Raw genomic sequence first — 24,237 nt, 5'->3', positions numbered from 1 at the left:
CAAAGTAGCCTATAACAACTATGTTTTATCTACTTTATTATAAGATGCTAAAGTGTTAAATCGGATTAAATCGGATAACATTTTTGTAGTTTGAACCTTTTTCACTAGAACAGCGTTTCCCAACCTTTTTTGGTCGCGGACTATATCCTCACCAGCGAAAACCTTTGCGAACTCAAGGCGCATTTATTGCAACCGTACTCTGTGTGAAGAAGCAATAAAACCAAACACAACAGAAATTTAACGAATTTCAAAATCGGAAATTCGCGCAATTACGCGTTCGTTAAAAGAGCCGACTTTTTGGTGTATAATGGACTTTTTCTTACACAATATTCAGTTCATGACATCGACGAGAATTTAAAATATGTTTCTATTTTAATTTAATTGTGTTCATGGTAACTCGCGGTTGCGTCGACTTACTACAAGGTGAAAGCATTACTTCTTTAAATAACCACGGCCATCTGCGAACATAAAAATGAGAGAATGTAGCCTATTACCCGATTATATTCAGATTTGATACATATTTTTGCGTTCTTGCGATTTTTTTTCGCCGTTAGAAAAAATCCTATCTGCTATAAATTTTCAGAATGTACAACTTAATTTAGTATTTATAAAAAAAGTATTTAAAGTATATTAGTAAATCAAATATATATATATCGCTTTGAAATTCTCGCGAACAACTTCTGAAGGAATCGTCGCGTATACGTCACTTGTTAAAAGAGCCGACTTTTCAATAATTTTTTCTGTTGCTAAAAATATTTAAACCTTTCATATGCGTGATCCTTTTTATCTGCGGTTGTGTTGACGAAATAAAAGCAGTACTACTCGGAAAATACCATGCTAATCGTGGACACAAAAATGCGTGGTAAAGTGCCCGATGGCGATTATAGTTTGTTTTGATTCGTATTTTTTGTGAATTCGACAAATCTGAGCTGTTTGTACAACACTTACGGCGCTCCTTTACCACTGTCCGTACCAATGTGTAGGCAGTAAAGCACAGAATACTAAAGGAAAATGCCCTGGTACATATACTACGGTAGCACCCGGAATTTTGCAATTTGCAATGTCTAAAAAAGCGTCTTTAATCGGTCGCGAAGTGCTTTTCGATTTAGAAAATTTAGGTTGCCACCATTTACACCTACCAGAAAAAAAAATGATTCCTCGTTGTTCGAACTCGAGAAGCACCTATTACGTATCTATCAAAACGTGCACAGACATGTTACCGAATTTTCGAATAGTAAATTGCTATTCTAATAGTTGAATATTCGAATATATGCCGAGCTCTAAAAATTGACTCGTTTATTTGTTATGCGAATAAACTGGCTTTTTTTGTTTTTTGTAATTTCTAACGTAAATCGTAACTTGGCTGATAGTTAATTAAGTTTCGCAAAAACTTTTGCGGCCCGCAGTGAATTTCTGGCTCGTTGCGGACTCATTCAAACGCTCCGCGGACTCATTTGAGACCACGGACTCGGGTTGGGAAACATTGCACTAGTACCATGATGCTCGTAAAATTTCGAAGTGCAAGTCATACAATAACTTTCATAACATATAACAACATAACGTGAAAGATACAATTTTTAAGATATACGTAAATTTAATGTGTTTCATTCTCATTATTGCGAAAATATAGTAAAATAAAGCAACTTCAATTATAATAATACTGCAATACTGCAAAATGAAATAGCAAAATAAATCAAAATTGAAACAAGAATTAAAATAAACGAAAAAAACAACAAATAAAGTATTTCTGTTATAAAATATTAAAAAGTAAATTTACAGACACACATACAAAATTGATTGATTCAGATTGATAGCTGTCTTTTTGCCGATTATTTGCAACCTTAAGATATTTTCAAATGTCAGATAATATTTGAACATACCTACTCGTCCAGAATCAAAAGCCTGACCACGTACTATACGAGCAACGCTGCAATGAGGTAAGCAGTGGGCGCCAACGTGACTCCTCTTGATTTGCACATCGTTTAAAATATTTTATTTAGATAGTTACTTAAGGTCTAACATTGACTTCACAAATAAAGCATACGTTTCGAATGTTTTAACAAGAGAGCTACGCACAAATATATGGACACGTTAGACCAGAGCGAATCAGTCCGTACCGGTACCTTTGACGCTACCGGTGGTACCCTCAAAAAAGTTATGAATTTCCAGTAGCAAGAATTTTGCAGAATCAAAACGTTAGTCATGACACTGACTAAAATCCGTGTTCCCATGGATAAAAAATAATACAGCAAAATTTTAAACGAAATATCAAATTTCATAGAATTCACGCAAAATTTTTAAATAAATAAAAGTAATAGCCTTCTAGCGAAAAAATTAATCTTTAACCACTGAAAATTTCAAAGCAATTGGTCCAGTATTCGAAGAGAAGAGCGATTTTTTAAAAATGGAGACGGAGACAAATAACAACAATAACAACAAGAGAGCTACGCACAAATATATGGACACGTTAGACCAGAGCGAATCAGTCTTTACCGGTACTTTTGACGCTACCGGTACCCTCAAAAAAGTTCTGAATTTCCAGTAGCAAGAATTTTTCAGAATCAAAACGTACAGCCAGTCATGACACTGACTAAAATCAGTGTTCCCATGGATAAAAAATAATACAGCAAAATTTTAGACGAAATATCAAATTTCATAGAATTCACGCAAAATTTTGAAATAAATAAAAGTAATAGCCTTCTAGCGAAGAAATTAATCTTTAACCACTGAAAATTTCAAAGCAATTGGTCCAGTATTCGAAGAGAAAAGCGATTTTTTAAAAACGTGTCAAAGAACAAGAACAACAACAACAACATAATATTGAAACGATCGTTATGGCCACTAAACGTGTCCAATAACAACAAAATTTTGAAACGATCGTTATGGCCACTAAACGTGTCCAATAATCTTTAACCACTGAAAATTGCAAAGCAATTGGTCCAGTATTCGAAGAGAAAAGCGATTTTTTAAAAATGGAGACGGAGACAAATAACAACAATAACAATAACAACAAAATTTTGAAACGATCGTTATGGCCACTAAACGTGTCCAATAATACTTAAGCAAAAGCATGTTCATCATAAGGAGGTGGGGCGACATCTGTCATTGAATCTGCGTCATCTGCGTTTCGCAATGTCATTGTCATGATATCCATGTTTTCATCATTTTTTCCTACGACTGCGTCATAGCCAGGTGGATCTATATCGTGTATACACCATCCCCCAACAGAATCAGTGGACATCGCTCCATCAACAGTAACAATAGCGTGATCGTTCGTCTCTGCGGCGGAGTTTTCTACGCCTGCCCGACCTGTTCGAGGTGCACTTCGTAAATTAGATTGCTGCTGACTAGTAGGGTTTGAACTGTATACGTCACTACTTTTACACATTCCGATAAAACAGTTTTTGAAAGCTAACGCAAAACAGCAGATAAGTGTTAGCATCATTAAACAAAGTGCACCTATCACAATGAGAGCATCAGTCGTGTAGATGTAACAGAGCTCACTTTCGCCCAAATTTTGAAGTAATTCGTCACTCAAATAAGTTGGCGTTTTGCACCGCTCACCATCAAAAATGTCGCGAAAGTCGTCGTTGTCGTCCATCCATGCTCCAAAATTGCACATTGTTTCACATTTCCAACAGTTACCAATCGCTTTCACGGATTCCAAACTTCCATCGCTATGTGCCGTGGAAAAATGCTCTGGATAAAGAGTTCGTAACCCGCAATAGCTTATATGAAGCTCTTGTAATCTTGAAAGATCAGAAAAGGCGTCTTTAGGTATTTCTTCCAGTTCGTTGTTAAAATTCATATTCAGGTAAGTAAGTTTATTTGGTCCACGGAAAGTATATTCATACATTCCCTAAATATGAAAGATATTAAAAAGCACGTCGTATACCAAGAAAAATTTGAAAAACAAAGTATAGAATCCATAGCTTGAAACAGTCGTTTGTTCGAATATTAGCGCAAATAAAACTCGACTCAATTTTCAAAAAAATTGTGCAAATGAAATAACAATGTTTTAAGTTTTTCTACCTGAATGCTACAGTTTCTTAAATCCAATGTTTCCAAAAAAGGCATTTCCACAAACAATTCTTGATCTGTACAAAATTTTAAATCATTGTTGCCCGACAAATTCAGAATTTGTAAATTTCTTAGATCCATCGGTTCAATGCATTTCAACCGACTTGATGATATTTCGAGTGTCTGTATAGAAAAATAAACAATACATGAATAATACTTATTTATTATTAGCAAAGTTATCAACGTAATTTAAATAGTCAATAAGAATTGGACCATGAAATCGTAAAAATCACTCAAGTTTTGGATAATTTGTTGTTAGTTGAGAAAGGTAAATAAACGATACTAATAAAATTCATACAGTATTGTGAAATCGCGGTCCTAGTTATAACTTTGACAAATAATTTTTTTTTCAAGAACACCGCAAATTATCACCATCTCCGCAGAACATATATAATCATGGTCACTCTCCTTTAACAATGATTAACGCTAATCATTTGAATGAATCATTTCATTTGAATATAGTATAGGGATTCAAGTAGAAATTGCACGTTGGTAAATTTACTATAATGTACAAGATGCCTTTTTGTCACCTTCAATTTCTTAACATTTGCAAAAGCTTCCCAGTTAACGTATCCAAGTCCGGTTTGGCGAAAAATAAGAATTTCGAGATTTTTGTCGTAACGTTCGAATGCATCTTCATCATCAATTGACGTCAAAAGGGGTGAGTCGAGGACTGTTAAACTCTCTATTTCTTTACCATCAGGAAAGCATTTTGGTATTTCAAAAATATCTGTTGAATAAAACACGTAAGTTTATGTACAAATATTCACTGTTGATGATATATTTTCTAAGGTTTCAGTTTTAAAAATAACAATTAATGTTAATTTTAAAAATTGAAAAAAAGTTCTGGCTGTACATATATATCTTTGTGCTTGAGATTGTATTACAGTAATTATTGTAACCTTCAACTTCTCAAGACATGGAATGTTATCAGATATTTTTTACACTGATTATTTCATTTTATACAACTTTGATGTATGTTCAAGATTATTAGTCATACAGTAGGAAATAAATGTGGATATGGTCAATATGGAGATGACCATAACCTTCTTACAAATAACGTTTTTGTAAAGACTTATAAATAATTCAATAAATTGATAAATTTGTCAAATTATAAAAAAAAAGATAATAGTTTTCAATTCCATCCAATGCCAAGAATATTGAAACACCTTATGTCGTTTTGGCACGTGGGAGTAAAATATGAATTATTATGCCAGTTGCCTATAGAAATATGGCGTCGCTTAAATTTATTATTGGTAAATATCACTGATCAGTTGAGATTACAATACTTGTACTTTATCTAATTTATTACAATTCAAAAGTGTATTACCAAACACCACATAGAACGAACAGAATGTAAGCTTTCATTTTAACAAAACATATGAAAAATTGGTCAAACCATGACAAGAACAAGCTGTACGCTCGGGCATATTAGAGTCACCCGTAGACTACCCAAGGTAGACATCAATGGGTGCTCCCGAAGTGTGCGAACCAAGATGGCGGACATCGGAACGTAACATGGGTAACAGGTTAGGGTTAGGCGAGAATTTTTTTCCAATTTTCCTTATTTTAGTCCTATAATCAGTTCGAAGACTAGCCAAGAGCCCCCCGTAGTATTTATAGCTAAAATTATGGCCTAACCCTAACCTAGTACACATATTACATTCCGATGTCCGCCATCTTGGTTTGCATACTTCGGGAGCCCCCATCAATGTAACCAAGGTTGTGATAATGGATTATGCTTTGTCGAGGAAATTCATGAGTCTTAGATCGCAGTATTCTATATATCATTTTAAATAAATCCTAATAAAAAACCTAGTAACCATAGATTGAGTCTAATAATTAAAATTCATATCATATTCAAAACACCATCTGGAAGACCTAAAAACGCACAATTTGTAGGAAATAAAATACGGACATAAATCGATGTGCTTGAAACACAACACATATTTATGTGTATCTCAACATACCTGTGCATACCGGCGATGATTCATCCGAACAGTCACAATTTTCAGGGCATACAGGACATAGGCGATTCGTGTCATCGTCTTTCCTTGAAGCTTTTTCCGATGCGTCAAGCAATATTCCATTTGCTATGGAGATTAAAAGAGCGACTACAAAGAGGCATAGCGATATTTTTACGCTTGTCATAACGAATACAGCCGCCTACTTACAGTCTACTACTTTGATGCAAATTTCAAATACAACTGCACTAATGCATATTATGTTCAACAAAAAGTTATTCCAGAGAAACTGTTAATAGTTATTCGTCACGTGAATTGATAAGGTAAAACAATTACGTTTGTACGAAATGCATTTAGCAAAAACTCATGGATAAAAAGATTTCTGCTTAATTCAAAAATTGTTATAAGATAAATGTCGAGCAGAATACGTAATATACTTATAAAGTACCCCCGGGATCCCATTTGATTGTATCCCATGCTTTGCTAAAATCACCGATTTGGCTGTTTTTGCCTTACATTTTAACGTGGAGTTATATTAAATTTCCTGATTGTTTTTAGCAGATTCGTACAGCCTCCCGTAGTTAATGTTTGATAGAATACAGACGACCTGTTGTATAATATTCAGAGATGTGCGCTTTCATAATATTTTTGAACAGCAAGTCAGCTTCGATTGTTTGTCCAGCCAGGACAGACGATCAAAACTAAGCACAAATATAGAATCGAAAGATCGAGTATAAAGGTGAAATATGGGGCGTTTTGTCCATTTTTGGACTCGGATTTTTTGTTATCTCAAACGTTATAACTGAACAGTATTCCGAGTATAAAGGTGAAATATGGGGCGTTTTGTCCATTTTTGGACTCGGATTTTTTGTTATCTCAAACGTTATAACTGAACAGTATTCCCGATGCCTCCGATATCTAACACTGGATTTACAGTAACTGAATATTATTACTATTTTTCTAAATTTATCAACCAAGCAAATTGATAATTGAAGCTAGAAAACAACCAGCCGCGATATGGGCTACTTTACCATTCATTTTATGTTTTGACGTTTTTTTAATTCTTGAAAGTTGAATTGAAAAATCAAACCATGCAAACAGAGTTTCAACCATATGATACGTTGTAAAACTGTGTAGTTAGAAAAAAACGCAGGAAGACTAATGTTTTTCCATAAATTCGAGCATGCCAAGACAAATACCTCATTTTTGATGTACAATGAAAACATTTATTTGAACTTAGTAGCAAATGTTACTGTTCAGACATTCAGACACACATGGGCGGGCGAGGTGTTGCAAAAGCAATGGTGGAAAACAATGAGCCTGGTGCCAGAACTAAATTTAATCGCAATCCTAACAAATTCCTTGAGCTATATTTTAACAAAAACATCAAAACTTGGTTTTAGTTTGGTTGAGCCAGATTGAATTACCCAGCGGGCCGGATTTGTCCAGCGGGCTGTAGTTTGCCCATGGTAGATTTAGAGAGTAGAAATTAAAATCAGCGTGAGGTAAAAACTGATCTTATCCAAATTGGTGTTGCTCAAGCGTATACCAAATGATAGTTTAATCGCCATGGTATGTCGATTTTATTATGAAATTTACGGCTTTAATTTACACCCATATAATTCAGAACGCAATTATCCGGCGACAATGTTTTTTTTTTTTACAATTGGTATACAGATAAGACAGGTACGTGGACGAACGACACAATTTAGTCTAGGAAAAACTAGGTAGTATAGACTTGCAACAATGCAGAATAACGGTAAGTCGGCTTGAGTGTAGTCAGCAGAATACCAGATTACATAAATCTTACGAGAAGCTAAGTCTGTGACAACAATTGTTCAATACAGTAGGAAGAATACACTCTAATTTGTTAAGTATGTAAAATTGATTTTGAATAACTACATGCATGAAAATCTCCCCTCAAACAAGTTTCAAAACGATTTGATCGAGTTTTTATTTTTCATGAGTAGTTTATTTAATTTGATATACAAGATTTCTTCTTTATACAAGATGAGTTTAAGCAAAACAACTTCTAGATGTATAAGCCCAAAACAAAGCAGCTGAATTTATATTATCATCCTATGCATTATCTTCTGGAAATGAAAGTGTATTCAGAGTTGTTCCGTCTAATTTTTCTTTCTGTTGCTCGGAGGAATTGCTTTCAGACATGTCGTGGTCTTCGTCATCAGCATTCTTAAGTCTCTGTCGGTCGCAACAATGGCAACAATATTTTTTGCATTGTCGATCATATTTTGATATGATAATGAAAAATGCTATTATCAACAAAAGCACAAATATTGAAGTACAGCCGATAATCAGACCAGCTTTTGTGTATGAGCATCCTGCTTCCAGGCCTGTCAACTTTGATACTTTATATGTAATAGAATCCTCGGTGGTGTTAAAATAGCAGTCGCCTGTGACAAAAAGATATCCCAATTGTGAGCTAAAAAAATTGAGAAAAAATTAACTGCCAATCACAAAAAGCGAGGGAAATATACACACCACTCAACATAATCATATTTAGTATTTTTAGTTACATTCTGTCTGGTTGGTCCAACAACTAACCCGAAACTCCAACTCAAACAGAAATTATAGCTTGTTTATTCTAAGGTAATCTGAAAGGATCGCCGCAATCGTGTAAAAAAGTCATTTTACAATTTGTACAAAATCTATTTTCTAATAAAAGCGCAGAAAATATCGATGAGAAATTTTTTGAGAAAGATATTGCTAGTTCAAGAACTGACTTGGTTTATCAAGTTTACTTTCTCGTCTACCTTAAATTATTGTTGTAAATTATGTTAGCCTCCGACTGTTGTATACAAAGACGTGTTTGATGCAAGTGTCGCACCATGCATGTTTGACTTACAACATGAAGTATTTTAAGGCACAAAGTAAAACTATCATAAAAGCAATTTACCTAAAATTGAATTATTAATAAAACCTTGATACCCCATAAGCCATGTTGTAAACTCACACATCAGCAAACGGATTTCCTGAAGTCCAAACCGATAGTAATTCATTTGTTTATGAGTGAGTAAATACTCTGAGTAGAGGGTGAATAAATTGCATTCACTTATGTCAAGAGTTTTTAAAGAATCCAATTTGGCTGAAGCATATTGAATCATAACTTTGAGGTGAGCGTTTTGAGATATGTCAAGATGTTTCAACAAGGGCAGTGCTCCAAAAATATTTTCGTCAATAGTCTGCAAGAAAATAAAATAAAAATCAAAACTATTCTGATTTTTTTTTTATAATTGCATCACTGGTTCACTTTATATGTTTATCTGAATTGAGTCGTGTTTAATAACACAGTACATGCTTCGATTGTGCATTGAATTTGTTCCGTGCCGATGTCGTATAGAATAGGGAATTTAGTTTTCCCATATTTGTGAATGCAGAAACGCTCACGTATAACCCTCATAAGGTAACTCTTCCAAGGTTGCAATTTGCTGAAATATTTTTTTGAATGATACGCAGGTTGCTTTTTTCGTATCGTATATTTACAATCCTAGATAGGTTTTTACTTTTCTTCTTAAATTTGGCACAGTTTTGTTTTTGTTTGCTCCAATTTGATCGTAAAAATAGATGTAATTCGCTTCATTATACGATAATATGTTTTAGTTTGGTTAGTAAATCTCAACCAGCGTACATACCTTGATATTTGTTTCTGTTATAGTTATGACCTCCAAAGATTTTACTTGGTCAAAATTCGATACAACATCAAGATTTTTACATCTGGTAATTTGTATTTCTTGCAACGAAACAGACCAGTTGTGCGACCCATATTCGAGATCAACTATTACCAGATCTTCACATGCTATCACTTTCAAAAACTAAAAGAGGATATTCTATTTTGTTTATTATCTTCAAGAGAAAGTCGCTAATAATAATATTCTCAAAGATTATGGGCAACAATGGTACGGTTAGTATAAGCAAAGAATGTTTATATGACGAGAGTATCAATAAGAATCCCATTGAATTTATCGTTGTAATGCAGACAATAAATATATTCATCAAAGTATATTGGAGGAACGAACTTGTGTACGAAGGCTAATTATGAAGTTACATTTCTACAACTCTTTATTTAGTTTTTATAGTTAATGTATCAAATATGTAATATGTATGTTATGTATCAAACACCTACCCGGAGTATTACATCCAATTTCATCGTCGTGTATAGATTTTATACCAACATTGTTGAGACTGAGGTAAGTTACATTGTCAGGCAAACTGCCTAGTGTTGTCAGTTTGGGGGAGTCAGTTATAGTCAGTTGAATTGTATTCGATGGTATACAGAACGGAATTTCGGTGATGTCTGAATTGCAAATGTACGCATAAAAACGTTTATTTTGATCATACGCTTATTCTAAATAAAATATGTCTAAAATTAGGCAACAAAGTGTTTTCAACTCCGGATGGTTTTCAACTGTGAATCCATAAACATGAGAAAACAAAAAAATAAAGATGAAAGTATAGAAATGCTAGAGAATGTTCAAAGATAAACTCATTTTTGATAAAATTGAAAAAAAATATAGAAAAATTCCAGAAGTATTGTCACAGCTCCTGTTCTATCTCGAGAATATCATTCACGCAAATTCATTCATCATTCATTCAAGCAAATTGGTCAAAGCTATAATTCTACATCTGTTTTCTTGTTTTGCAATAAAAACTTTCCATTTGCATATATAGAGAATAAAATATCTACAAATTCGTAATTCGAATAGCTTTAAAAAAATTATTGTTCGACAAATAGAAATATTAGGGCCCCAATGGATCAATACGATTTATGAATATTTGCGTGGAAGCCAACAAAAAAAATATAAGATTAAAAAGTATATAAAGTTTGACTAATGGCCGACGATTTAAGATAAGATGATTATTCATAATATTAAGAGGATTTTTGTCCTATTAGCTATTTTTTGAGTTTTCATACTTTTTCGTTGTGAATTTAGCAGTATCAGTACATCGACACATCTATACGCAATAACATGCAATAACTTCCTGTTACAAGATGCTGTGCTGTTATAACAGTTACAATGTTGGCAATCCTCCCAGACGTCTGCCATAGCGCAGATTCCAAATATCAAAAAAGTTAAAACGAGAATATCGGTGGGAGACCGCAGACTTATCGATCTTAGATCGGTAATTAGTTAATAACTCGCTAATTATACGACATAATTAACCCAAAATCTATATGCTTCTGGTCCGAGGTAAGATGCATGCACATGCAAAATTTGGAGCAGATTCAACCACGCGTTCGTGAGATATCGCGTTCATCTAACAGACAAACAGACAAACATACAAACAGACAGACAGACAAACAGACAAATACCTATCAACATACTTACCGATCTTAAGATCGATAAGTAACAAATACAGCCCGTAGCATGATCATATTACGCTTTTTTTATATTTTCCAGACGAGAATAATTTTGTTACCTAAATCTGAGAAAGCAATCACACAAACTTTATTGCTATAGCGTTATATGTTTTCTACACTTTTTCTACGGCTGGATACTTCAAATGTTATCTGTCTGAAAAAATATTTTATAAATATGATTACTAAAATAATATTGTAGTATATAACTAGTATTATCCGTATAATCAGTATGAAATAGTAAAAAAGAATATACAGGGTGGACCAAAATAATGTTACTATTTTTTTATATTCTGGATGTAAAAATTGGTAACATTTTTTGGCTCACCCTGTGTAAAGAAATACAGAGGCACGGTAATCGGCTCCCAAAACTTAGTAATAAAATTGGCACTCGAGTCATCTCTTGTGATATGCGCAAAACTCGCAAGAGATGATCATGTGCGATTGAATGCTGAATATCTAATATGAACATTTACGAAATAGTACTACTTAAGATTTAAGATGTTTCTCGTTCTCGCGAATTAATGAATAACCTAAATTAAACATTTCAAGAAACCTTGTTGGAATCCAAATCAATAATATCATACCATGGTGCCCGAGAAACAATTGAACAATTCAACGAAACCGTTTCTACATATTTTCATTGTTGATTAAAAATAGTATACTGGTAGTATGTATTAAACCCATTTAATTACCAAAATTCACACTTACCATTAAAAACCTTAGTATTTTGTGTGAAAGTTTATTTTGAATTATCCACTCCTTTTGCTTGGCGGAGTATCTAAATCTTTTCCAGACATGAAGGAGCCATGCAGCCTGCCGTTGTTACTCCGCCGACTGCGGCTTTTCAGAATAATTCTATCAATATTATTGTATACTTGCGTCCTATAACAAAGCCCGTCGATATTTCTATCTTACTCTAGCGGAAAGTTAATTGAATGTGTTCGTTGGATAGATTATGCTTATGTCAAATTGTTTCGCTTCTGACTTTGTTAGAAAACTTCTTATCGCCAACCCGACGGAGAAAGCCTGTGCTTATCAAACACCATCTGAAACCGACTCCAATTGCGACTCATTTTCACAAAATTTTACTAAACAGTCCGTGGATATCCGATGGTCAGAACTTATTCTTTTTGTGAACGCTAAAATAAAACGTTAACGCAGAAGACTGGCAGACCATTACGTATGACAACATAGGCCAACCGCACAAATAAATTTACCGGGAGAATGAATGAATTATTAAAGCAATTTATTATCTATATTGTTTCTGGTTGTGCCATTCGTGGGGAGTACAATATTTGTAAAAATTTATTTGACAAACTTGGTGACAGTGCACAATTTATTTAAATACTTTTGCACAGATATGCCACAAAAGTTTCGAAGTAGTTCTATGTAAGGCACTCCTTATTTATGGAAGTTATAAACTGTCGCCATATGGTATTGTTCTTAATTTCACCTAATGACATAGATGCCTCTACTGCCCTGTTTTTAGATATATTTTAAATTGCATGTTAGTGTTTTAATTCCAGAAAATGTGTGAACAACAAAACTGGAACTCATCGATTCCACTTCGAATCCCAAGGCAATCTAACAGACAACACTAGGCAGTTTGCCTGACAATGTAACTTACCTCAGTCTAACAGTCCTTGTAATTAGCGTTGATGGACGAACAGCGTTTTCTACCCAGTGACCGTTTATACAATCACATTTCACTTTCATCGATGACGTCGATAACACAACAGGAGTCGTATTCGAATTATCATCTCCTTATTTTGACGCTAATTAGAAAATTTGACTTTTTCGTGAGTTAGAAGTTGGAATTCCAGCACTAGTGGTGTAATTAAAACCAAAATTTTCAAACAGAAACTAAAAAACAGAACGTTGAATAAGCATTCTCCATGGACGTTGAAGAAGGAGTTTGGGTTAAAAATTTGGTTTTCTCTGGAATTGGGATCGAAAATATTTTTAACGTGAGGTCGGCCTTCGGATTTTGTCAACCAGGAGTGTGAGCGAGAGACAATTTCTGTGAAACTCAAAATTTGGAGTCAACCGATAAAAATTTTCCTCGAAAGATCTGGTTTATTAACAAGATTCATTACAATTTTGCAGCAAGTCAAAGTATGATTCAAAACAAGATTAAAGCTGAGGATAAATAAAAAAAAAAATTAAATTATAAACTTTTGACTTTTGTCACGATCCATTATAATGGTTCATACTTGAAATTAACCAAACTTCATCACGTCTTATTTAGCGTTCAGCGTGTCAATTTTTGAAAATAACTACAGCATATAATTGTATTTTTATCAATTTTCCACTGTTAGTATACATATGCATATTTAACATTGGGTGCTTGAAAAACTTTTGTAAAGAGATATACCCTGTATATTTTCAAACAAATTGATTCTAAACCGCGATGAATATGTTAGCACCAGAATATGTTATACACCAGAAGAGAATTAATGCTAACGCAACGTTATGAAGTCCAGTAAAATAGTAACCAACTAAAGGTTTATGTTATTTTCAACCCATTTCAAAGCAAATATCAAAGAATTGACATAGAAAATGTTCCAAGATGTTTTGTTATGCAAGATCGCAGTGTAAATATTTTATATAAAATCAAAATAAAATAGTAAAAATGACAGAGTGAGTGAGATTAAATTACTTTCCAAATTTAGTTATATTCAACTTTGTTGACATATTTCGCACAAAATTTTTTTTTCCTACTACTCGTTAACAATTTAAAAAATGAGGAATTTTGAATTCCACGTTTCAGAGGATGCTAAATTATTCACCGTGGCCTTGACATTTTCAGCATTTGCAAAAAATATATGTCATAACAAAACGTGAAGATTTAAATAAAGTTGTCATTTTGATGCTACTTTTCATTTGTTATGAATCTATACCTTGGTATAACTAAAAGATCACTGAAAAGCACATCATTTTCTCGGTTAAATATTGTTCATCTTTGTTTACATCACAGAATTTTACTTTTGTGAAATTCACAAAACGTCGCACACAAAATAGTTACATAACAGGCAATTAGGTTGATTTTACAAATATTGGAATAGCGTTGTTGAGTGATTTTGTTTACATCAATTATTTCATCGGCCTACATGTTTTAAGTTGTAGAAGACGAAGCCACCTCCGGTATATTTATGGACTGAGATTGCTCTTGATCCACGGCTTTAGTGACATCTTCGTAACTTGGTGGCGCGGCAGTATACATGGCACCTTCAGGGTAGTTGATATGTGCCTTTTCATTTTGTGTCTGGTACGCCGTGGCGTAAGTGTGATCTTGATCCTGATTGGCACTACTATTATCGCTAGAATTTCTTCGATTCCTCTGGCTCTTGCAACAAAAGCAACAATATTTCCGGTAATCAATTCCACAAACAACTACAAACACGCAAGCTGCAATACAGATGAAGAAAAATGCTCCAAGTGTTGCGCCTATGATAACACCGAAGGCTGTTGGACATCCTGCCTCATATCGGTTTAAATCGGAAACTATGTACACATACGTGTTTCCGTAGCTTTGAATTGTGCAGCTTCCTAAAAAGCAAGTAAAGAGCTATCAAGGGTTGGGTAAATTTATTAACATACTTCAAATAATTGCCTTGAACCAGTTTCATACAGCGCCTGTTGTGTGTTTTAAAAGAGGAAGAATATAATGTTGTACATGCAATATACAATATACGCATGCAGTAATTCGATATGAAAAGCCCGATAGAGCATATTATTACGTAACCAATGCAAGTTTCACTACTGCCAAGTTTTAGAAATGAACTCGCAGAATATCGTGTGACTTGACTGGCAAACAACCCTACAACAATTTCTGCACTATGTCAAAGTTATTGTGTCACTTCCATAGCAGTGTGTTTGTTTTATTCGCAACGGCAGCAATGCCATCAGAATGCCCAATTGTTTTTAATTCCAATCGAGCAAAACATTGGATTTTAAGAAAATTGTAAATTATATACTGAAGTTTGAGCAGACATATAACATTTATGGTTTGAGAATATTCATTATTCGCTGTTTAAATAATACATGGATACTTTTTAGGGTTTTTTGAGAAATTAAAAACACTTACGACTAAAAATTAGACAGGCCCTAGATCTGGAATGTATGATTTGATGAAATCTAAAATACACGATGAAACATTTACTCCGAGTACAATTACATAATCAAATTAGAAAATTGAATATTAAAAATGCAAATTTTTGTGGCAATTTTATTGAGAATGCACCCGCAAAGCCGAGCTTATTGGCAGCGGTGGAATTTTTGTATGCGTGTGTGAGGTTATCTGCGTATTTAGTATTCATTGATTTTTGTTTATGACCTTATTACCGATCAGTCGATCGCGAGCTATGTCGAAGATTTCAGTCGTTCGCGGTCGAAAGCAGGTTGGTCACACTGGGCTATAGTATACCTTGCAAAACAAGAAAAATACCCTGATATAATAACTAACTCGAATTTGCACACACAATGCGAAAAATTGTCATAAAGCAGTAAGAAATCATAATTTTCAAAAATAAATGACTTTGCAGTCTGTTATACGGGTTACACATGAATACATTAGTAGTTAAACATTTATCAGCTGGACGTGTTAAAGACAGCTAGCAAGGCTGTATGCCAAGTTGTTTTACTCAGCACTGACGCTACGAATTTTACTATATGATTTCTTTCTTTTATATTGGCATGTAATTATATGTTCAATTAATTTCATAAGTTAAGTTCTATTTTGTTTCATTGAGAGAGGTCAGTATTGCTGGAAAACGTACCTATTTTTGAAATAAAAGAACGTAAGAAACTGTTATGAAATCTGTACTCACCGATAAAAGCATAACTCAAAAAACTTGAATGTCCCCAATACCATTGCATGAAATCACACATCTTATAGCACTGAAGAGGATTTAGCAATGTATTGACGTATTCCAAATTTTTATGATAGGCGTTATCAAAATATTCCGAATATAGCTTCCTCAACGAGCAATCATTCATGCTAAGACTTTCCAAAGCGTCCAAGTCCTCAAAAGCATCTCGATCAATGTCATCCAGTCGGTGGTTATGTGAAATATCAAGTGTCTTCACTTTTCGAAGTCCTTTGAACATGTCATCATCTATTTCCTATAAATAAATTTCAATAAGAATATGACATTGCAAATTGAGTAGGTACAATGTAAGATATATAATATAACTGATCATATAATTCATAGTTTGGTTTCTTCACAATTATTTTACTGCCGCTCGCCCTATGTAGCATCCTCTTGCCTGCATCAATAATCTATATCTGTTGTGATAAATATCATTCTATTGATTATTTCACTCACTTGAAGATTACAGGAAGATATAGTAATAAATTGCAAGTTGATATATTCTTTGACATTATCGACTTCACTCAGCACTGAGCATTTCGTCAGATTTAGAGTTGTCAATGGATGGCTACCATCACTCGGTTCACCTAGATCAAGTTGTCTTAACTGATCGTTATAACTGAACATCAGAGTCTGAAAATAATATTAAAAACTCATGATACTAAGACAATATATTTCGTTATAAATAAAAAAAAGTGCAATTATAAACATTCTATGGCTAATCTGGTAATGCAGTGTTTTTAAAATATAGGTATACAGGTCAATAATGAAAATAGATAGCAATCCGTACTGGGTAGGTCCAGTGGTGGGATTCAGCCGGTTCGCACCGGTTCTATAGAACCGCCTCGCGGAATCTTATGAGATCAGCAAACCGGCTAGCATTACTAAAAAAACATATAACAGAACCGGCCGAAAAATATGACTTCTGTTATGGAACCGGCTGACAAACAAAATTAGAATCCCACCACTGAAAGTTTAAATGAAAGTTAGTACCAAGCTTAATTTGCTTTTTTACTATTTTTTTTTAATTTTTTTTTAAAAGTACTCACTTTGTTAATTAAACTATCCGTTTAATGTCCTTTTATTTCAAATCCACAGTCAATGAATCTACCCGTGACTAACGACTGAGATTGCAATTTATCTTACAAATTCGTCATTGCCGTCGTATGTTCAAAGACATCATAAAAACTATACACTCAAAACGTATAAATAAACTAAAAATCGTCGTCACTGAAATAATCAATTATTAAATAAGAAAACGACCTTGTGACTAAACGACTAATGAAATATATACTGAAGTGTTACCTACCTGTAACATGGAAGCGTCTGCGATAGCGTGTTTTGACACGCTATATACACTAGTATCTGTTACTTCTAGGTAAGTTAAGTCCTTGGGAATGCTGGATATTGTAGTCAGGTTCTTTGAGTTGTATACTGTAAGTCTTGTTGATCCCGCTGGCAGGCATTCGGGGAAAACCTTTATGTCTAAATATGGAAAAAATGTCGAGAAAAAACATTCAGACGAACTGTTTAATTTTTTCAAATTCTCAGCATATTTACATCATCTTTTTGTGCCTAAAGTTTCTGTATAATTTTCCAACACAGATAAGAAGATTTACGTGGTATGACATCGCAGCTTTTACAAGATTTACATCTACTCTAGGTTTTCTATACGCACTCAATATAAATGACATAAGTGAATCAATAAAGATCGGGTTCCAGTGTCACATCTATATATATAAAAAGATTTTGTATCAGTATTCCTAAAAATAGCTTATAATCACAAGCAATGATCATGGAACATGTTTCTTGCTAATATGAATATATATATACATAAAGTAACCATAGTTACTACCTTGATCAGGTTAACCTTACCCGTTGACATCATTTTTCATTGAGCAGTGCGCAATATTATAAACAAGCACATCTTATCAGACACCGTGATTCATTAACCAATATCTGTCCATTAACACAAAACGTACGTATACGACGTACTTAAATGACATTAAATTGAACTATGCGAAAAACCAAGATAACCAAATTCAAGCAAAAATCAAGAAAACGAGCAAATAACAAAACACTACTCACTGTTACATGTAACTGTAGCACCGTTACATTGACACCCGGAAGGGCAGGCACATTGAGAGAAAACTTGTCTTATATTGGTCATACAAAGTATCAGCAATAAGCACGTGACGTTCGACATGGTTAGTTTGATCATGATGGTTTTGTTTCACTTTTAAATTTGTAAAAAAAGAAATTTCGGAAGGATTCTAAGATATATAGTTCTGAAAGGGCAAATTAAAAAATGTTAAAATTAAAATCATATTTTTTTTTCGGATTTAATCATTAGCCTAAGGTATATTTCATTTTCTTTGGCTTTCTTTTAAAGCGAATGGAAAACTTGCATTCCTGTTGAAACCTATCGTACTATACTAAATACATTATAATCTGTTGAACTATTGGTACAGCAGTCGTCACATGCTTTCATTAGCACTACCGATTTTAAATGAGTTTCATTTCCTTCGCATTGGGTTCCTATGAATCTGACTAAATCAAATAAATTTTGAAACTGTATTTTTAAGTTTATTTACTCAAACTAGGACCTACGTCAAAGTAATAATAATGCCTACATAATTTAGATATTAATTTTCAATTTGCCATCTTTATAGTTTATATACTCTTCATACATAATGTAAGGTTCTGTTTTCGTGAAAATATTTTAGTTCTCTTGGCTGACTTTCGTCTTAGTTGGTTCTGTATTACTTTTTCTTTTATAAACCTCATCGACTACAGTTAACATCTCTACATTCACGGTTTCCAAAGTTCAACTAAACTAAATAAACAATTAGTTAGTATGTAAGTTTTTGTTATAACTTTTGCTAAACTTTATCAAATTTACAACGACTGGGTTGCTTTTTATCTTGGCTTGCTACATTTCAATCCATTTCAACTAAATGCGATATGTGTTTGAAGCAACCTCTTGGTCGATATTTTCTAGGTCATATGATATTAGATGGTGCTGACGCAAGTAATATTTACATTTCTCAAATTAATCATTACGAAGGTTAACGTACTCGTTTTTGTCTTACACAATACAGACGTCCCATTCACGTTAAATTCGCCAAAACTGGACAATGTGAAGAAAATAACGTTTCTGTCCTAGGATTAAATACTGAGAAAATATACGACCAGTGTTGCAGCGAACTAAGTATACCACTTCCAATACATCAAACTCTATCTTCTTTAATGAGAAATATCAGACCATCCTATCTATGAGTTAATGATTACAAAGATTTAAGTAGGAGGGTATATATTGCGAACAGAACAAATATTGAAAACCTGAATATGCTAGCTCTGTCGGTCCTTTATAGCGACAATTTTTGGAGAACGATGAATGACTATATACTAACAGTAACATTAACCAACTCAGATTAAAACTATGTATAAAAAAAATTTAACATTTACGTTTTCCAACGCGCCAGTCATATGATGCAAAATATTGAACGAAATTGTTTACTTAATCTAAATACAGATGTTGTCGGTATATGAACCGTTTTGTAATTACCCCACCCAGTCTGAACTAGTATTCTATTCGAATAGGGAAGTATTTATTATATCATAGCTTTTATTTAGTATTGGACCATTACTGAAAATTCCCATCATGCTGTTCAGCATGCAGATGAATTACATAATTTTGCTCTCTCTCAATTTCCATTGATTTACATAAAATGAAAGAGTAAAGTACCATGAATTTTATATGTTGTATAGTATTTTATGAGTGGTATATGATAATTATAAGATAAACCGTCAAAGCTGTGAAATGCATCGTCTTTGAAATTGTCTGATTAGCACAAATTTTCTCCGTTCTATAGACCTTGACGTTCAAATAAATAGTGTTTCCCATGTATTTTGGATTCAATATGTGTACAAACATCAACAAATGCATAATTATATCTCGAAAGAATGATAAAGAAATCTGATTTTAATTCCTTTATTAGCGATATTGAATATTTTTGATTCGTTGTACGTTTTGTGCGATATTGACTAAGTTTTCAGAGCTTCAGTGGAGCATGAGTGACTAAAATAGCTGCATTATACCATGATTCCACTAATAAAGCCATATATTTCTTTGATTACTTTAGGTTTTAATTTGGATTCGAAAAACAAATAGCAATCAGCATATCACAATCACAACTATTTGCCTTTATTTGATTCCTATTACAGAAGACTATTAGCAAAATAGTTTGGAGCAGGATTATTTGTTGTACAGCTTTCATGTTGCCCAGAAACAAACTAACCACCTCAAAACAGGTATCCTTAAATTGAAATATTTTACAATGTTCAAAACTGTTAATCGATATTGTAATTTTGAATTTTGAAAAGTGTTTGCCATTTCATAAAAAATGAAAATTGCAGGGTCGTTTTTTATTGAGAGTTGATTTTTTTGCCAAGGATGCTAGTAGTCAACGTATTGAACCTATAATACTATTTTGTTTTTTTTTATTTTGTATTTGTTTCCCTTTTTTTTTAATTTCTGTTGTACAGCTTCTTACACAAATATCTTAATCTATTCCCAGTACTACCATTCGACATTATTTTGATGATTGGGTTTGGCTCCGGTTGACTAATTGGCGAATATTCATTTCGTGCTTAAGAATTATAGGGCCAATCACTAATCAACCTTTCTAAAATTCTAGATGGATGAATACACGAACGGCCACCGAGTCAATACAATTTAAAACATACCATGAAAATAATTTTGTTTGATTTGTTGCACAATTCGCTTAATCTTATATGCCATATATTATATTATTGTAATAAGAATACTGTAATTTGAAAAATATAATACATAGAGAAAGAGATTTATTTTGCATTTTTCTCACCTTTATTTTTTTATGTTTTGAACAAAGTGATAGCATAAAAGTAAATATATAATTTTAACAGCGTCATAAAAAAGGAAAGATGTAGTACATAGATATAAAAATAATACTTAATCATTGATCGTTATTGGCTCAAACAAATGGATATAATGCATGTCAATTGACATGATACTCAACTACTAGGTAACACAATTTATCAGTTTTTAAGCATACATAGTACTTCCAACATTATAGTTTATATAATAACTGAACTATCACAGCACGGTCATGTTATGTTCTTTAGTTATTATATAAAGTTAATAAAATGATGCTTTGGGAAATTGTATAAAAATGTAAAAAAATTGACATTAAAAATTTAATTTAAAGAATTGAAAACTAATTTGACTATTTTGTGCATTATATAAATTATATAAGAAGGTGCACTGGTTTGTTGTAGAACATTTTAGCACACAACATTGCTGTAAAGCTTACACAATAGGCAATGAATTGAAAGACATTTTAGCAAAATGCTTTATTTCTTGCTTAATATGAAAATCAAATTTGGTAAAAGTATCATATCTTGTTCAGCATAGTTGTTTATAGAAACGTTGTTACATCGGATAGTTGTACGAAACTCTGAAACATTGATGTGAATCTATAACAAGAAGCGATTGCCCAACAATATACATACAAACTATAATGATCTTGAAATTGCAGTTAATTAATGATTACAAATCAGCCACAGAAAAACGAATTTCCATAACATCCGAATAAGTTTTTATCTTTAAAGTCAAATATATATCTCGCCGAGGTGTCTAGACTTCAACTGAATATTTTGACCAGATTCCCAAGATCAGGTGGAATAAAACGCTTTTTCGTTGTTCCACCATTTGAATAAGAAATGACATCATGAAATCCATTGCATAGCAGGCTACGATATTTTTCACGGTAATAATTTTTCACTTGATTGCATCATCGTCAACTGCGCTTCTATTTGAATATGTTTGTGTTTCGCTTACTACATCGTTATACGTTGGTAGTTCGTCCGACTGTTCATCTTTTTCTTCTAGAGTTTCAGTATCGTTTATCTCATCAATTTCAATGATCCAGGTTGAAAAATCTCCTTCAAGTGAGGAATAAGATGGAGGATTGTTTTCCCAAACTTCACTAAGATTGCCTGTCGTAACGCTGAATATTTCTGCTGAACCACTAAAATGTATGATGTGGAATATAAAACACAAAATGAAATAGCAGTACTTAATGAAAGAAAGCACTTTGTAACATTATATATACATATTACAATGAATTTTTAAATTTCACCTCACACTTGACCTTGTATCTCTTACGCCATCGATATTTCCACGACAACAATCAAGAGGATTTGTGCCGCAGCATTTTATGCGATCCCACACGGATAAAAATATCCAAATGAATATAGTTATCAACCCCAAACTGATGAATAATGCTGCAGATATATCTAGAGCATTCACCATGTTATGACCAAATTGGGACGAGTGGTCATGCGCTATTGCATTTGAAACAATACACTTCACATTTAGTTAAAATCTAAACAACAAAGTAGACACAATTCAGTATAAAATATAGCAAGTGAAAACGAACAACAGCAATGTTACTTTTTTATTGTGCTCATACAGATTTGCATTTTTAGGCCTACAAAGATAATTGATAATTTTTTTGAGAGGAATCCCAATTTTGGTCGGGTTGGATTCACCCGAATCAGGACGAACAATTTGGAATGAAAATATGCACACAGCGACAAATTGAAAATTGGGCGTTGGCGCATACTCTATCGGATCCGCGTGAAGCAAATATGATCAATATGATCGAAGTATTTCATGGTGTTTTAATTTCTTCCGATTCTTAGTCGTGTCACTGTGTCACATCAAATTGATTTATTATAGTTACAATCGAAACTTGATCGTCTAATTTCATGTGAACCCATTCGCTAAAAGACAATGTACAAAAATGACGCGACGTTGTTTCACAATGACAGTATTTTATTACAAAAATATTTCAACAATATTTGGCAAGATATGAAATAAATAAATAAAAAATAGTAGGATTAGGCATTTAGGCCAGAGTTGAACATGGTTCATAAATCTGTGAAAGGACTATAGCTTTGAAGAGCACAATAGTATAGTGAAAACAAAAAGAGTGTAATAAAGGTGAAAAGGGGCAAACAGCCATACAGATTTAGTAGTAAATGCATTACTAAATCAAGTATATATATATATATATAAGGCACATGCTTAGCACTAAATTGAAGTGTAAAAGTAATAGAATAGCACTCTAAATAAATGGAATTGGTGAGCATTTGACCTATGGTTTGTAAAGGTCAACCACTGCATATTAATCACTTCTTTGAATGATAAAAGTACATTTTACTAAGATATTTGCAGAAAATGCACTTATTTTCGCCGCGATATACTTGGTTTATTATAGGTGTTTAGTTCCGAAATATAAACCCAGTAAATAACAATATTGAAAGTAAATTCGTGTATCAATTTGCAAACGCTCGGACATTCGAAATACTTCGATTCAAGATAAGCCACGACATTGATAAGATGCGTTTCATACTTGCAAGCAAAAAAAAAAATTATATGAAGTAATTCGCAGAAAGTGTGCGTGACCGGAAAATATCTTATCGTAGCATATTTTATCGAGAGTTATTTGTTAGCTCAATATCTCAGTCCATACCTAAACTATCGCTCATTGATATTAAGTTTTCCCCTCTTGTTCTTATATATCTCGCTGCGCATATTCGAATAAAACGAATCATTTTGTTCATCTTGTTAAACTGAAGATTTCATGTATTTACTGATGTATATGGAGGTGGGGGAGACAAGTCCGTTTCAGAAATGACGCTAACTTGATCCGGCTCATGTTCGAACACAGCATCTTCACTGGTGTCGTCCTCTTGAATGTTAGGTAAAGATCGAACGTCAAGTTCGTCCGGATTAAAAACCGGGTTTTCGCCTTCAAGTTTATCGTTGGCAGATTTCTTACGATTTTCTTCAATAATTTCAGAATACGTTGGCAATTTATCTTCTGGGCCCATG

General features: G+C 33.2%; 3 protein-coding genes across 3 annotated transcripts; all 3 read right to left on the bottom strand.

Annotated features, from left to right (window-relative positions):
- Positions 1 to 742: 742 nt before the first annotated feature.
- On the bottom strand, positions 743 to 6,357 carry LOC120328616 (uncharacterized). Its single transcript, XM_039395146.2, has 4 exons — positions 6,051 to 6,357; positions 4,611 to 4,810; positions 4,033 to 4,203; positions 743 to 3,859 (listed from the first exon to the last, which is right to left on the bottom strand). Exons 1-4 carry the CDS (start codon positions 6,229 to 6,231, stop codon positions 3,059 to 3,061), a joined length of 1,353 nt encoding a protein of 450 aa, XP_039251080.2. The 5' UTR covers positions 6,232 to 6,357; the 3' UTR covers positions 743 to 3,058.
- A 7,087-nt stretch (positions 6,358 to 13,444) lies between these two features.
- LOC120327539 (uncharacterized) lies at positions 13,445 to 18,603 on the bottom strand. The gene is made up of 5 exons (XM_039393857.2): positions 18,384 to 18,603; positions 17,605 to 17,780; positions 16,752 to 16,928; positions 16,254 to 16,548; positions 13,445 to 14,973 (listed from the first exon to the last, which is right to left on the bottom strand). The coding sequence occupies exons 1-5, from the start codon at positions 18,514 to 18,516 to the stop codon at positions 14,540 to 14,542; spliced, it is 1,215 nt and encodes a 404-aa protein (XP_039249791.2). The 5' UTR covers positions 18,517 to 18,603; the 3' UTR covers positions 13,445 to 14,539.
- A 2,591-nt stretch (positions 18,604 to 21,194) lies between these two features.
- LOC120328610 (uncharacterized) lies at positions 21,195 to 22,816 on the bottom strand. Its single transcript, XM_039395140.2, has 2 exons — positions 22,478 to 22,816; positions 21,195 to 22,366 (listed from the first exon to the last, which is right to left on the bottom strand). Exons 1-2 carry the CDS (start codon positions 22,648 to 22,650, stop codon positions 22,117 to 22,119), a joined length of 423 nt encoding a protein of 140 aa, XP_039251074.2. The 5' UTR covers positions 22,651 to 22,816; the 3' UTR covers positions 21,195 to 22,116.
- Positions 22,817 to 24,237: the final 1,421 nt, after the last annotated feature.

This window comes from Styela clava, chromosome 7, assembly GCF_964204865.1.
Source record: "Styela clava chromosome 7, kaStyClav1.hap1.2, whole genome shotgun sequence".
Taxonomy (NCBI): domain Eukaryota; kingdom Metazoa; phylum Chordata; class Ascidiacea; order Stolidobranchia; family Styelidae; genus Styela; species Styela clava.
Note: the sequence above shows the minus strand (reverse complement) of the source record. Positions and strands in the feature narration are given on the sequence as shown.

What these genes read in the sequence shown, in the direction of transcription:
- LOC120328616 (XM_039395146.2), bottom strand. Translation starts at nt 6,231, where the DNA reads ATGACAAGCGTAAAAATATCGCTATGCCTCTTTGTAGTCGCTCTTTTA. An exon ending in ATCATCGCCGGTATGCACAG is followed by an intron (nt 4,811 to 6,050) that starts GTATGTTGAGAT and finishes TTTATTCAACAG; the next exon opens with ATATTTTTGAAATACCAAAA. An exon ending in CAAATGTTAAGAAATTGAAG is followed by an intron (nt 4,204 to 4,610) that starts GTGACAAAAAGG and finishes TTTTCTATACAG; the next exon opens with ACACTCGAAATATCATCAAG.
- LOC120327539 (XM_039393857.2), bottom strand. Translation starts at nt 18,516, where the DNA reads ATGATCAAACTAACCATGTCGAACGTCACGTGCTTATTGCTGATACTT. An exon ending in TGCTACAGTTACATGTAACA is followed by an intron (nt 17,781 to 18,383) that starts GTGAGTAGTGTT and finishes TTCCATATTTAG; the next exon opens with ACATAAAGGTTTTCCCCGAA. An exon ending in TTTGAGTTATGCTTTTATCG is followed by an intron (nt 14,974 to 16,253) that starts GTGAGTACAGAT and finishes CTTGCTTTTTAG; the next exon opens with GAAGCTGCACAATTCAAAGC.
- LOC120328610 (XM_039395140.2), bottom strand. Translation starts at nt 22,650, where the DNA reads ATGGTGAATGCTCTAGATATATCTGCAGCATTATTCATCAGTTTGGGG. An exon ending in GATACAAGGTCAAGTGTGAG is followed by an intron (nt 22,367 to 22,477) that starts GTGAAATTTAAA and finishes CATACATTTTAG; the next exon opens with TGGTTCAGCAGAAATATTCA.